General features: G+C 46.3%; 1 protein-coding gene across 10 annotated transcripts in view; it reads right to left on the bottom strand.

Annotated features, from left to right (window-relative positions):
• The window catches only part of PLEKHG4 (pleckstrin homology and RhoGEF domain containing G4), a 90,062-nt gene that overhangs the window by 49,683 nt on the left and 24,606 nt on the right, over positions 1 to 15,773 (bottom strand). For all 10 annotated transcript variants that reach the window (XM_064670737.1, XM_064670741.1, XM_064670743.1 and 7 more), the window contains 4 exons: positions 11,972 to 14,045; positions 6,580 to 6,795; positions 3,308 to 3,431; positions 1,971 to 2,064 (listed from right to left, as the gene is read on the bottom strand). In XM_064670737.1, the coding sequence (XP_064526807.1) occupies positions 1,971 to 2,064; positions 3,308 to 3,431; positions 6,580 to 6,795; positions 11,972 to 14,045 (2,508 nt within the window). The remainder of the gene's footprint in view (positions 1 to 1,970; positions 2,065 to 3,307; positions 3,432 to 6,579; positions 6,796 to 11,971; positions 14,046 to 15,773) is intronic.

Below are 15,773 nucleotides of genomic sequence, written 5' to 3'. Positions count from 1 at the left end.
CAGATCCCAACCCAGGAACCTCTGCTCCCCAGGATCAGTCTTCACTCCCCAGGAGCCTCTCTAGGTTTAACAGATTCGGATCCTGCACTGCAGCAGGAAAGGATTCTGCATTAGGGCATCTGATCTGTGCTTAACCACTGTGAAGCAGTGCTTCCAGCTGCTGGGTCAAGAGGAAAACAACCCTTGGGAATTTAACAAGCAACACTGGACTTCAGCATTTAACAGATTCTATCACATTATCAAACAGGCTCCACAAAAACCATGTAAGTAAAATCCTGTTTCAGTAGAGTGCAGGACAGCAGAAAAATGAGCTCCAGACAGTCTGCCACAGGTAAGAGACACTGAGATGTGTCAGGGATTTCAGAAAGGACCTCAAGGAGATGACCTGCTCTGTCACCTTAGAAGCATAACATACAGTCTGTGGTTCTGCAGCCACTGGCCAGCAAACCCTGCTGCACCCTGGAACACTTAGCCTGCCTCACTGCAGTTACACTCAGTTTTCTGTATTACTCTATCCTTGTTTCAGAGCAGAGGAGAATATTGCCATGGGATCACGGAGCAAATGCTGAAGATCTCCAAAAGGCTCAGAGGAGCCAGGGATTACTCCTTGCCATAATCAGATAATAAGTTCCCCAAAGGGGTCTCCTTTAAGGAGTCTTCAGAAGAGTCAGCATAAGATTCAAAAAACCATAAGCAGAGTAATCAGCCTCTGTCAGTCACTGTTACCTGAAGCACACACTGAGGTCCAGCAATCTGTCTTGCAGCGCATTAATCTCTGTTAACTAACTATTGCACCACCCTGATAAGGAGGTGCTCAGAGCCAAACAGCCATCACAGCAGGATATTTCAGAGGCACTGCAAAAAGCTTCCCCCCTCCCTCATTTTAGGGAGGAAACTTCAGGTTAAAATGGCATTATTACCATGCTTCTATGAGAGTGGGGACAGCCAGAATATGTTGCTGATTTCCAAATCATCCCACTAAGACCACCATGCAATTTACATGGGCAATGAAACCCTGAAAAGCTTTAAGCAAGCCCACTGCCATGTGGGCACAGCATAAAAGAGAACATACTTGTTTGTTACCTCTGCAGAACTGAGCAGGGCACCAGATTACTCCTTCACCACAGAGAATGAGGACGCTGATAGAGCTCACAGCTCCACCCAGCCCAGGAAGCAGGAGGACAGACCTCTGACTCAGACCCAACTCTCAGATGTGGCACTGAAGCACATAAACCACAGACATCAGCTTCATTACAACATTGCCCTGTTCCAGTTTGCAGAGTTTGAGTCCTAAGAGACCTAAGCTCTGATTTAAGAGGAACACCTGCTTAAACAAGATTAGTCATCACTACAACCCAGCAGCTCCCTGGCTTTCCAACAGAGCAGACAGTTTCTATCTGGGAGCGGGGGCAACACAACCCACTGGCTTTCCAAGTGACTGATATGAAAGCCTTTGACCTGAAGCAATATAGAGTTACAGCACGTCCGATTCCAATCAATCACCGACAGCTACATCAACAGCTGCATGTGCTTTTCCACCTGGCATGGCAAGCAGTGTCCTTTCCTTCCCAAGGCAGCAGGCAGAGCCCTCTCTTCCTCCCTTCTCCATGGTGGGCAAAAATCCCTGCACATCTCACACAGCCCCTCAGTGCAGGGGACATCTCCAAGCAGGATAATTCCTCACAGCATTTAGACTTGGGTACAGGCTCTTCTCAGCACCGAGATGAAAGCAAATTTTCAGGGATGGGGAGAAGTGTTCTCCCCTAACTCAGACTTGCTTTGGGTTTTTTCGCTTTGTCTGCAGCCTGGTAAGGCCAGGTCATCCTCCTAAAGCAGGGCTGGGCATGTAACTCCACCTCCCAAAGCCAACTGGAAGCCAGGTGCCAGATGGAGACAAAAGCAGCAGATGGAGATGTCCCATCCAAGCACACAAGCCAGCCAGTGTTGCTGTGCCCAAGCTCAAGGCTCACCTGCAATATGCTGAATGCCTTGAAGAGAGCAGGAACCGGGGAACAGCGACGAGCATCCACAAGAACAGTTAGACCCAAAGCCTGACACTCTGGTCTGCAAGGACAAACATAAAAAGGTCACCTTTGTCACCAATGAAAATCAACAAGATTATGGAAGCAGAACACATTGTCATGGCAGGGTGAAAAAAACCAGTACATTATGGCTTTGTGAGGACAGGGAACTAACTGGCCACCTTCTCCTAACCAGTATATATATGGAAACCACCACTGGATTGCTCAGTTCTTACCTCTGCTACAGGATTCTGTGATTTCCACCCAACTTCCCATTTCTCCAATTCCTAGAATACATGTCACTGATAGCAAAGGTGTCGATACCCACTCTGGATAATCCACACAGGAAAACCAGTCCTTCCTAATTGTGTTCAGGGACAAGCTTTGTTTTAGCCTCACTGCTTCACAAGAGCAGCCAGTCTGGAACTGACCCAAAGCCTGTCTTGCCCAGAATCAGATTTGAAGGGAGAAGCATAAGAAACAAAAGCATGAGTAGCAGAAGCTTTCTCGTGGGTTAAGCCTGTTCCCTTTACCAATGGTTTAAAGCCTTCAAAAAAAAATCATTATCAGAGAGTTAGCTTTGCCTCTTACTATTTAATCATCTAAAAGGGAAACAAAGTGATGAGCAGTGGAGGAAGAGTCTGTCAGAGTAAAAGTAAGAGCAGCTGCAGCAAACTCCAGCCTGCAGACTCCAAAATAAATTTTCAGACAGACATCAAGGCAGATTTTCTCAACCCTTGCAGATCCTCCCTCCCTCTCAGCTTGGAGGCCTGGCCCTAAAATATCGTGTCACAACACTACCACGGAGCTGCTGCATGACTGCCCCATCATAGCTCCCAAATCCCATCCTCTGAGCTAATGAAGGATAGCAAGAATGGCTTGGATTCACAGCAACACATGAAAACATTCAGTACATAACCAGTTCTATCACACCATGTGCACAAGGCACATATAGAATAGGCAGAGTGCTTGCTGAACACAAGCCTGTTCACCCTAGCAGGAGATCCCCACCTGTTCTGGGACTGTCTGGACCAGGTTCCTAAGCTAATAAAGTCACAGAATCACAGAATATTCTGAGTTGGAAGGGACACTCAGGGATCATCGAGTCCAGCTCTTAAGGGAATGGCCCATAAGGGGATCAAACCCACAACCTTGGTGTTATTAGCACCATGGTCTAACCAATCAAGCTAATCTCAAGTCAACCCCTTCCACTGGCTGCTCCAATTCCCAGCTCCCCAAAAGGCAAAGCAGGGAGGGCAGCAGCTGTGCCCCCCAGGGTCACACACCTGGGGATGCTGTGCAGGTACAGGAGCAGGCGCACGAGCTCAGTGGTGTTGCAGTGGGGGTTCAGCCAGGCCGTGTTCCTCGTCGTTATTATGGCCACTGCACGCCCCGATTTATCTCTCGTACCTGTAAGGGAAAGTCACACAAGGAATTCAACAGAGCCTGGCTGCAGTTGTGTGTGCCTCATATTCTCCTACCAGCACCCCAGCACCTGCCTGGCAACCCTCCACAGAACTCAATACAGTTTATGTTGCAGATGGCAGGAGGCTATAAACACACTTCCAAAGTACCCAACTGCTGCCCCAGAGTGAAGCAGCTGAGCTCTGCTTGTCTTTGTCTCATGGCAGTGTTAAATTTGGACTGCTCTCTTCTACCCAAGCACACACTCTTCATCAATATGGCTGAAGTTGGCTAACGATAACCCAATTTTGTGAGAAAAGAAGAACCTCATGAACTCAAGAGAAAAGAATCTCACCTTCCCATTGTGTCAGATAAGAGAACACACACTACATAACGAGAGTGGGCACACAGGCTGAGCCCAGCACATAACCAGACATCTCCTCCTGGGAGCAAGGCCCTGGAGCAGGAGCCCAGAGCTCCTCCTCGGAGGTGGCAGAGTAGCCAGCCCAGGAGCACACCCCTGCCTGCCTACAGCTCTGGCAAGGGCACAGTCAGTGCCAGGCTTTCATTAGTTTCAGAGCTTGCTCAGAGAATAGATAAGGCACAGAATGGGCAACACAGCTGAGTTGTGATATGCTGGGGAGAGAGAAACTCCTCTGCTTCAGTCAGCCAGGAAGCACAATGCCTCTCTGGCCCCCATTGTACAAAAGCCCAGAGACACAGCTCATCACAGGAGGAGAAGGACATACCAGTGCTGGTTCTGGAATTACATCCAGCCTCCTCTCCAGATGCAGAGGTAAAGAGTAGGTGGGCCACTTTGGAGACCCAGAGCTGCCTCTGCCACTCAAAAGCAGGCAGTGTCTCCGGAGTGAGGCTGCTCAAGTGACAGCACTCACACAGGTCAGGGGCAAGGTAAGTGATTTGGAGACCAGCAGGGACAACATGTCTATTGTGTGAAAAGTAATTCATAGGAACAGGAGCCATTTCCTGTCATACAAATTGTATGAGAAAGAGTCAGGAGGGAAAATCCCAAGCACAAGAGAAAACCAGAGGCTTAGAGAAAGCTGTGTCTTTCTGTCTCTCCTGAACTATATTGCTACCACAGGAGATACTGTCCTGCACCACCTCTCTCCCCATCCCAGGGACAAGCATGAGAGCTGACAGGTAAAACAGACACAGATGGACAGACCCACACATGGAAAACTGCCCTGGAGTGATCTCAGTCTGTCACTAGGATGTGATTTGAGTAAGGGCCACAGACACAGATGGGTATCATTTCAAAGCAGGGCCTTCTCCCTCCCAGGGACCAAAACAGTGACACAGGCTTTCTCCTGCTAACAAAAATCTTTCATCATCTGTGTGATTCAGGAGAACTTTTATTATTCTGAAATACTGTGGCCTGGACCCTGCATACTCAAAGAGATGGAAAGAAATTAGAAAAAGCTTATTAATATACCTTGTTTCATAAGATAAGGGGATCATCACAAAATAAAATTTAAAAAAGCAAAGCACTCAATTACTGGAAAAATGGCTCAATAACCAGTCTCAGTAAAAACTTTTTAACTCTGAAGAAACATCTTTTGTCCATCAGGGAGGCTGGGCCTCACCAGAACTAGACTAAACCTTGAATTTCCATATAGTAGTCTGGGAATTGCCTGACCAGGTCAAAAAAGCAACCACAGCCACCAGGGCTAGGTCTCCAACAGTGGCACAATCAAGGTCATTCAAGAGCAGAATGCAGAATTGAAACCATCCTGAAAGTTTCAGCTAACTCCATCAGCTACTAGTTTATTAATTAGCTCTTGTTCACTATTCATTATAAAAGTTACTCTTTCTGATGTAATTATTGTATCATTACCAATGACTAACATAAAACATTAAACTGAGTGGTGAGTGTGTTCCCTTAGGTGTGAGGATTGCCCACAGCAGCAGAGATGACTATTTGAGAGGCATCTCAAGTACACAGAGCTAAAAATCTCTCTCTTAATCTGTTTAGTCATCCCCTTCCCTTTACACATCTGAGGTCAAAATTGGTCTTGCAGCCCTAGCACCGAGTGGGAGATCCCTGTGCTGCCTTTCTGCTCTCCTTCCCAACTCCTTCACCTTGTACAGGTCTGCCTGACCTCTGCTCTGCTCTGCCCAACTCGCACGTGGCTCCTGAGCTGATCACATGCAAGTATCCTCCTGCTCCACAGTGGACAACCCTCTCGCTGGCTATGGAAGGACAAAAGCCCACAGGGGCTCCTTACACATATGCTGCCAAATGCTGTTTCTCACTGGAGAGGTAGATCTCACTCCCTCTGCTTTACTTCATGTTTGGTTGAACACAAAGACGTCTTGTGTGGGCCCTGCCCACCAAGTGATCCTGGCTGCTCTGTCCAACAGCCTCAGCTTTGTTCACCCCTCTGTCAATATTTGTCCCATGCAGAAGTTTTATCTGCAGCCATTTGATACTTGCTGCTGTAACAGATGCAAACACTGAATAATGTTTGACCTACAACTTGATCTTGGCAGAACAATTCTGGGGAGTCCTCCCTCGGTAGCTACTTTTGTCATCTGCTATTTAGCTACACTATAGTTCATCCCACACACTGCTCACCCACACTTCACTGGGATATTCCTTTCAACACTGTGTGTCATGAAAACAAATGTTTTCTAAAAATCTATTATATCCAGGTAGCTACATTTAATCAACCAAACTTCTAATTACCAAGAATAAAACTGGTTTTCAAGAGCCCTGTCACACAGCATCTTCTACACACTTATCCTTTAATTATCTACCAAGAGAATCAAGTCCCTATTGTTCTGACCAGGTCTGATGTCAGGCCCACCAGCCCATTATTAGGTGCACCCTCACTCTTCTCTTTTTGAACTCCTGGTATGAGCCCACAGATTTGGCATTTCTGACTCATATGTGCTTGGTTAACATTTTGAGACTCCTGGGAGCAAATTAACATTACTTTCATGGGAAGGAAGTTCCACTTCCTGTCCTGCCCATTCTGAACCTTTAGAGGATTCAAGAAGTGTTGCTTCTGGAGAAGTTTGGGGTGAAAGAAATGGAACTGGCACCACGTCTCCAGTGCTGCAAACGGAGGCTTCTCTCCCTTACCCTCCTACAAGCCACATTTCCCAGGATTCTGGCCCAGCTACTCACCAGGCAGGTAGGCAACTCCACTCCTGAGCACTTCTGGGTTCACATCCTTGACTATGGTAGGTGCAAAGTGACCACCCCAGGCAGTTCCAGAAGTTGGGGATGTCGGGGGAGTAATTGGTGTCGAAGTTTCCTCCGGGGCACTGACTTTACTCGCTGGTTTCAACACATCTGTGCCAGCTGCTTCTTTTCCCAGCTCTGTCCCTTCTGACACCATCCCTGTAAGACAAGCAGCAAACAGAAGCTCAAGCAGAGTTCCACCCAAAAGGTCCCATGAAAGTTTGAGATGGGGGAGGGAGGTGCCTCCAGCCCCAGCACTCTGCAGCTCCTTCAGTCCTCCTGCCAGCCGCAGGCGTGTTCCAGAACTGGTTATAGCATCAATACTGCTGTCATTCTAACAAAATAAACCAAGTTATTGTGAAGTTTGCGAAGTACAAAAGCTCGATTCAGATCAGGATTACTGTAGTCAAAGCCATTTTTAAAGGTAACATATCAAGCAGTACATGTCTGCTCACAGCCTGGAAGTCTGGCACGGTGCAAGTCCCTGGCTGAGCTCCAGCAGCCTGAGCCTGCTGAAGTGATAAACCAGCTTCTGACAGGGAGGGCAACTCCATCACAGCACAATTACTCCCCCAACACCACTTTCAGATTAGTTCCTGAAAATATGAAGTCAACCTGAGGCTGACAAATCAGCTGGAAATTAGCCAAAGAGACCTTGTTCTGCTCGTCCAGACTTTTTTAATTAACAGTTAATGTGAAAGTCAGAAACCTATTTTAAAGTACTGAAGAACAGGATGATTACACCAATCAGCTCCTGCTCAAGAACTACAGAGAATGCTTCCTTTGTCTGAGACCTCAGCTCTAAAGTACAAGTTATCAGAATAGGTTAATTCTAAAATTAAATATTCTGGCCACTACATGGAAACTAAGGCTGGTTTTATCACGTTTTAATTTTCATGCAAAATTATCTGGATAGAAGAAAAAAGTATCTACCCTCTGTGTAAGAAGTATTATTCCCCATTTCTGAACACCACAAGAATTAGAAGCCAACAGTATGCCTTCAATAATACATCTTTAGCATCCTAAGTACCCAGGTTGGCTATCCCAGTGTTTGCAGAAAGCTGTAATAAAGAAAAGGCTATATATACTGCACTGATACTTCAGTATCTACTAACACAAATATCAACCTTTCTTCAGGAAAATAAGAGTGGAGTATTTATTTGCTTGCTATGAAGTCAGACATTTTAATTGCTACTTAAAATTGACTTCAACCATCCTACCTTCCTGCTGCATCAACAATGCTGCCACTTGACTCAGTTTATTTACTAACAGATTCCAATACTTCATTAAAGAGCAGGACCAGGAACAAAGCAGTCCTTGAAGTGGCTTTCAATACAAGTTTTAGCAGTGAAGGAGATTTACAGGTTGAGGCTTAGCCTGAACTGCTTTCAAAATTGCTGGAGTGGGTGAGAGAAGTGCCCTGAGCAGCATGGCTCATCCACCCCACAGTGGGGGGAACTGGGAGGGGCTCAGGGCTCTGCCCCATCAAGGCCATGATGGAGTAGCTGCTTGTTCCTCTTTGTAACACCCCTCTAGAGGAGCATCCCTGGCACTGAGTTTGGCATCTGCTGCATTTGGCCACTAAGCTGCTAGGATGGCCTCAGGGCTCTGCCCAGTTCTGGGCCACACCAGAGCTCCACTGTGTCCCTAGGGCTACCTCAGCCTCCACTTCCCACTGGTGCAAGAGGTCACTCACTTGAGACAACACTGCAGATCTTCCTGAAGCAGCATTTTGGAGGGGCACTGATCTCCCACAGACAAGGTTTCTTGAGCATCACAGAGTCATGTAAGTCATGCCCAAAGCTTTCACATTATGGGCTGACAGATTTTCTAGGACAACATAGAATCACCTTAGCAAGGAGCTGTAAGGCCTGGCAATAAGCAGAACCACACAGCTTGTAGTAAAAGAATCTGTATTAAATGACAAAAGCCTGCAAAGAGGATCAAAAGGTGGCATTTAAAGAGGACAAGAAAGGGAATATAGATAGCAATGTTCCACATATATATCCATGTATATTCTACAAATGTACATGACAACCCTGCCTTGGATATCTCTTCAGAATGAGGCAGCAGCTCCCAAAAGCTAGAAGAGAAAAGCATTTTGCTCAGCCCACCATGCACAGTCCTGGTACTGGGACAGCCCTAGGGAAACCTCACTGGAGCTGTGCAGCCTCCAAACTGTGTCCATCTTGCCCAGCTGAATCTCTTCCCTAAGCTGCTGGGGCCCAGCTCAGATCTGCAGACGCCACCTCTTTGGAAGAGGCCTCAGCACACTGTTTGTTATTTGCAAGCCGGGGCGGAGGCACTCACTGAAGCGGAAATTGGAGAAGGCGGAGGATTACATCTAAAAGCAAATTGAGAACAGGGACAGCTGAATTTGCCGTGTTTGCAGGTTCCACCTCTCCCCGAGGTTAAGGAAGTGGCAGAGGAGGATTTGCTTGTGTGCATTTCAAAGAGACATTAGCATTTTTCCTGCAAACTGCCCGGGCACCAGAATCATCTGTGCTAACATCACACAGGAACTGGGAGCAGGAACGGAACGCCCAAACAGGTGCTGCTGAATATGCCCCACTGTGGCTTTTCAGCCTCTTTCTTGAATATCAAGATACTTTCCACCCACGAAATAGAGGAATTCTTTCCAGAGCTGCAAAGTTTCAAAATTCGCTTTCACTTAGATGTTAGTCATTAGGAAAAAAACAGCAGTCACATTATCTGTGAATGGAACCAGTGTAAATTTAAAGCCACCAACTCAAAACAGTTCACATTTGACTCTCAGTTAGACTTCATTTTATTTATATCTAAGCCTTTCTACATAAGACTATATTTGTGCAGAAAACAAGCCCACTGGGAGTGGAATGAAAGGGAGAGAGTTAAGGGACAAGGAAAACAGCAGACACAGCAAACTCGGATGCCCTAGTTCTGCATGGGTACTTTGACATAATCTACAATATCTGCTGTAAGAAGCAAGATCCTCCACCTCACACAGAGCAAACTGTGCCTCTGCCCACTGCTGCCGAGGTGTGAACTGCAGATCTGAATTGACCCAGTACAGCTTAAGCTTTGTTGTTATTTATAGTTTAGGCAAGATATCCACAGTTTCCAATCATAGTAGCAAAATGACCCCAACAAGACACAGTTACAGAGAATTTAACTCATCTACACACTAACTGGCTGGAAAAGTCCATTTGTAGGACATTTGTTTCACATTGTAATTTTATCTCTGAATTATCTTATTAGCATATCTCTGAGGGTTTAATGGGGCTAGATAAGGGGATGGCTTGTTTGGATCTCAAAGCAATCAAAGGTAATTGAATGGATTAAGCTTTTTATAGTGCCAGCTACAGTGTTTAACATACTCCCAGCATTAACAGATATTTGAGCTCCCCTTTGCCTTAAAGAGTTTGTTTCTTTAGTTTGGTTGGTTTTCCTGGTGATTTAAGTTTCCTTTTGCCTTACAAAACACTGAGATAACAGGGCAGGTTTTTTTCTAAACTGCAATGCCCAAGTTTAACACCAACAGACTTGAGCCATGAATGTCACCTATTTCAGCCAAATCCCCAGAATCGTTTATATTGTCTTTCATTAAAAACAAACTCCACATGCACCCCAGAGGGGTCCAACATAGCTGAAATCTCCAGCACCAGCCAAGACTCACTCTCTGAAGCAGTGAGAACATCACACTTATCTCCTAACGAGCTGGACCTGGCTAATTTTAGACAGAAGAGATGGGAACAATGAACAAGCAGCCACTGGAATCATGAGCAAAGTGTCCACCCAGCACTCAACACAGACTAGGTTTTCCGAGGCTCAGTCCTGAGCAAACATGAAGTCAAGCCAGGTTCAGCTTGGTCAGGAATGGATACCCACAGCACGGTTATTTCCTGGCATACATCCCCCAAGAGCCTCAGATAGGCAGAAAGGGATCTCTTTTTTTTTTCTGGTCCTGGTGGTAGATGCTCAGAGACGTACACTCCAGAAATAGCAACTTTTGAGCTGACCCCTCCATTTCACAGAAGAGAAATGCTTGTCACTCCAAAAGTATCAGAAATGCCTGGCAACCATGGGCTTGCCTAACTACGGGATTATTTTGGTGCAGATGTTAATGAAATTTTATTTTAATCAATGGACACTAATCTAGCTCCATTAGGAGGTTGCTAAGACATCAGGTAAAATGTGACTTTTGGACACTTGAGAAAGCAGTTGTGTGTGCAGCCAAATGGAGCTGTGCTGCAGCACTGAGGGAGGCTCTTGGCCACACAATTTGGGAACAGTGCAAGCATTACCCTGGCAGCACATCCCAAGACAACCAGCTCTGGATCTGTTGGCCCACAGGGTCAGACACGGTCTAGCAGCGTGGGTCTGTACCACCAACCGTTTCAAGAGTCCTCAATCCAACATTTCAAGCTGGATGATTTTCCTAGCCAGGGGTCTCAGGGAATGAGAGCTGTGGAACTGGAATGGCACGTTTCACCCGCCCCCGCCACACACACGCTCCTGGGGTGATCTGCATATCTCACTGCAGCTTTCCAGACTCAGCAGAGCCGGGCAAAGCCCACACCGTGTCCGTGCGGTTACACACTGCCTGCTACAGTCTGGTGCAAAAGGCAGGCACCTGGATTGCCCCCTCAACTCCTTCTGAAGGAGCACAGGCATCAGGAAATCTGGGAAAATACCTGCTTGAACATTTGGTCTGAGCTGAAGTTAGATGCTTAATTTCTCTCTGATCTCCCACTCCAGTTAAACAGCTCTTACTTGAAACACAATCAAGCTGAAGAAAGCATGCCGGAGGGGAAGGGAGGGAAGAAGGGGGGAATCCCTCAACTCTGCAGTTTGCTGCCTGAATCAGTTACCAGCACACAAATTAGTTGATCTTCAGGTCATATTACACAGCTGGTATTTTACTGAGGCATCCACTGCTGCTTCCTCTTGCCACAATCATCTTTCTAAAGCCAGTTTTCAACTACGAAAGACTTATGCAGTGAGACATTCTCACCTCACACACTGCTATTGTGTGCATCCTTAATGTGCACATCGTGAATGTAACAGGCAGAGGTCACCAGCAATCAGATCAACTGAAATTAAAAGTCTCTTACACTGGAACTTTGTAAATTTGCAAAGAATTATTAGACAAAGTACCACAATAAACCCACCTGTAAAGAGAAAGCTAAATTTCCCACCACAAACATGACAATTTAATCACTTCCCTGTGCTATTACCCCAAAGCCTCCCAGCAGACATACTTATCAAATCCTGCTTGGTAAGTAGTACTCAAGCAGTACTCCTTGAGGACTTTGCTATCAATCCATGTTATCAAACAAACATCCAATAATTGTACCTTTAGGAGATGATGTCCCAGAAGCTGCCTCTGGGTGGGACTGCAGAGCACTGGGCTCTGTATGTCCCTCAGCAGGTCCTGAGGACAGTGGTCCAACCTCCAGTTCCTCTTCAATGGACTCCAGTGTTTTTGAGGCTACGGTCTTTGACTTTTCCCCATAAGAAAAACTTCCCTGGTTCTCCTCCCTTCCCGGCGAGTCCTGCACTGCAACACACTCTGTGTTCAGCACAGAGCTCTCTTCACTTTCACAGCCCTGGTTTTCCACCAGACTTTGTGGTTCCTCAGACTTCTCTCCAGAACTCTGGGTTTTGAATTGACTTGAGTCTTCTGTTTGTGGATCAGGGCCCAAAGAGTCACTGTTATTTAATTGTTCTGTCATCTGACCCCCCTCTGACAGAGCAGTTTGAAGTAGTATGGATTCTTCAGCCTCCTTATGCTCTTGCTTTTCACCATCTGACAGAGGTTCATCTGTAGAAGCTTTGACAGAACAGTGACTATGACTAGTTTGGTTTTCATTTGCTGTCAAAACCTCTTTAATCTCTCTGACTTCTTCTCGGCTATCCCTTCTTCCCTCCTCAAATTCACCTGCTTCTCTTTGCTTCTTTTCTGGAGAATTTAATGGAGAATTGAGATTTGCTTCTGTATTGCTGCAGCAAGAACCTACATCTGCCACATTCTCCGAAGGAGAGGCTCTCCCCACACATACATCTGAACTCTCTGGCAATGCAGTGGCCTGAACTGGCACAACACTTTCACTGACATTCTGGCACGAGACATCAGAACCTTCTCTCAGTGTGCAGTGTGGTCCCAAAGGCCCTGGGACAGACAGAGGAGAGGCGTCCACCTCTGTTGGTTCACTTTGACCCTCTTCAGCAGCAGTGGCATTCAGAATTGTTTCTGGGCTCTGCTCAGATGTTTCAACAGCAGCATTTCTGCCGGGTCCATCACTTTCTCCCTCTGTGTTTCCCGGAGCACCAGGTGTTTGTGCTTTGCAGCTGACACCATCTCCAGCACACGCGTCGCTGTAGCTGCACAGTGCGTAGTGCCAATCCAGCGAGTGTTCACTGCCCGGCTCCTGCTCTGCAGATGAGCCTTCTGTGCTGCAAGCACGAGACTCAGACACAGGAAAATTACTCCCCATGTTTCCAGGACCAACTGATATCAGCTGACCTTCTGGAGACAGTTCTCCATGTGCCATCATTTTGCTGCTTTCTAACGGAATGACATTTTTGAGAACTTCTCTAGGAGTGCTCAGAGTGTCCATTTGACAGTGCTCCTTCTGCATAAGTGCTGACTGAATTAAGTTCTTGGAGTAGGTGCTGTCTTGTATGACAAGAAACCTGTGCTTGCCTTTAGACTCATTCACTCGTGCTCTGGGCTGAGTTAGATAATTTAAAGCCAACGACTGGGTTAAAGAGCCTGTTTGTGACCCAAACCTGGGCAGCGAAACTTCTGCCAGCTCAACGTACTCCCCTTCAAGGTCACTTGTCAAGTTCTCTTGAGGCACAGGACTGGTACAGACACCATTGACAAGAGCCCCACTTAACTGTGGAGCTGTGCTGCTAATGACCAGGTTGTCTCGGTTTGTATGTTGTTCCTGCAGATACTGAGAGCCCAGGTCTGGTGAACTGTGCTCAGTGGGGAGGCACAAAATGGAACGCTCCTCTGTTATTTCTGGAGAGATGATACTGTTTTCAATTATTTTTGGTTTGTTTATAAACTCAGGATTAACCACTTTATCCCAGGGGATACGAAATATTTTATCATCAGTGGTTAGTAAACAATTTTCCAGTGCTATACCCATCCGCTCTCCATTGAACGTACTCAGCCATTCCAGAGTAAAAATAGAGGTATATGAAACTTCTGGAATCACCACTTCCTCTACATTATGCTTGTCTTTTGCCAAACATTTCAATACAATTCGTGGAGACTTCTTCTCATGGGGGACCACCTGCAGGTAGAAGTCACCAGGCTCCAAGACTCGCCAGTCAATGGAAGCCAGCTGGATTACAATCTTCTCGTGGATACACAGGGGCCAGCCCGCGTGGCGGAACAGCAACCCGCAGTACTGAGCCTAGGGAGACAAGAGAAAGTGTTTTCAGCATCAGGAACAAAGCTCAGCTCAAGCTTTTCAATCAGAGATCAATAAAACAGTTGAATTTAGGGTCTCTGGTTATTGGTGTAGGGGAGTTTTTCATACCGAGGCCTTCTCTTCAAAAAGCAGAAACAAGAAGAGCTACCGACACAAACCATGTAAGCAAGACAGGGGGGACAAGTTACATTGGGAGGCTGCAACCTTCCAGGAATTGGAAGGAGACACTGCAATGACAAAGCAGGAGAAAGGAGGCAGCAAATGAGGAAAGCACAGCAGAGCCACACAGAAAGAAGGCAACAAGTCCCATCAGCAAGCTGTGAGGAACTACATTTAACATACAAGCAACTTCCTCATTCCCACAACACAGCAGCGCTCAGGCCAGTCCCCAGACAAATCCCAATCAAGCAAAAGAACTGAAGTTTCACGGTTGAACTGACTTGACTCAATTATTTACAGCTTTATCACAACTTCAAAAAATAATTTCAGTGCTTTGAACTTGATTCTGTTTGGGTAAGATTTAAATTAAGCCATGATAGAAGCTATCAGTTCTACAATTAATTTCATCTTTCTCTGTACGACAAGGGTTTAGATTCAATTAATTAAACTACTTTGCCACAGAGAAACCACAGAACCGGAAGGAACTTCCTGGATCCTCTCACACCTTGAAACAAGAGGTACTGGCATAAAAGCATTACCTTCAGCCCAGCCAGGTTTCTAATTCTCACTGCACCTGATGCAAAGTTGCTCAGAGTCTTGGAAGCCCAAATCGTCCTTCAGATTCAACAATTCCTCCTCCTCAACCCTGGAGCTTATTTTCTGGATGCATTCCCATTGCTTAGACTCACTAAGCCGTGTCACATCACCTCAGCACATCCACCTCAATCATCTCCTGGGCCTGCCTGAAGCGTCTCTCCTGTGATGCCTTTTTTTCTTAAAAACACCTTTCTTTGTTCCACTCGTTCGTTGTGCAAAGCATTGCAAAACACCGTCTGTAACGGCACCAGCACCACCCAACTGTGCTAGAAGCATCTCTTACAGCTAAGTTCCCACTTGCCATGCCCCTGCACCAACCCAGTCACCCGTTAGTTTTCAAGCTGATGAACCCCGTTTCACAACAGCAGTTCTGCCTGTGGAGGCACATGCCTGCCCTCCCAGTCTACCGCTACAAAATTTTAAGCACAAAGTTCTAGAGCTCATCTTGTGCAACGCATTTCTCACCCTCCTCTTCCCAGGTTATTGTTTGGTGGCTCCCAGGCTGGTTTCACCACAAACATGTCACATACATACTCTTACTTTTTTATGCCAAGGTCGTGGATGAGAAGCCATGAGTGTGTCATGACTCCTGCCTCCAACTCAGTTTTCCCTGCAGTACAAACACCCTCCCCTGCACCAGTTTGTTCCCCATCTCGCAATACTTGCCTAAACCTCGATCCCTTTGACACAGTAATTATGACTCCATAATAAATCCTTTATGCAAGAGATTAGACAATGAAATTTATCTCTCTACAGAGAGAGGGCTTATGAAAAAGGCTGGTACCTGGCATGGAGCAAACCACATGAAAACGTTACCCAGTTTTTAATGGGTCAGTTAATTCAGTCCTTGCTCAGTGCATGTTGTTGTACACTCAGCTTGTTCTCTGTATTTTGTTACTAGCCCTGACTTAACAGATTCAATAAAATCCCTGTTACCAAACATTCGGCATCACA

Source organism: Pseudopipra pipra, chromosome 14 (genome assembly GCF_036250125.1).
Source record: "Pseudopipra pipra isolate bDixPip1 chromosome 14, bDixPip1.hap1, whole genome shotgun sequence".
NCBI lineage: Eukaryota > Metazoa > Chordata > Aves > Passeriformes > Pipridae > Pseudopipra > Pseudopipra pipra.
Note: the sequence above shows the minus strand (reverse complement) of the source record. Positions and strands in the feature narration are given on the sequence as shown.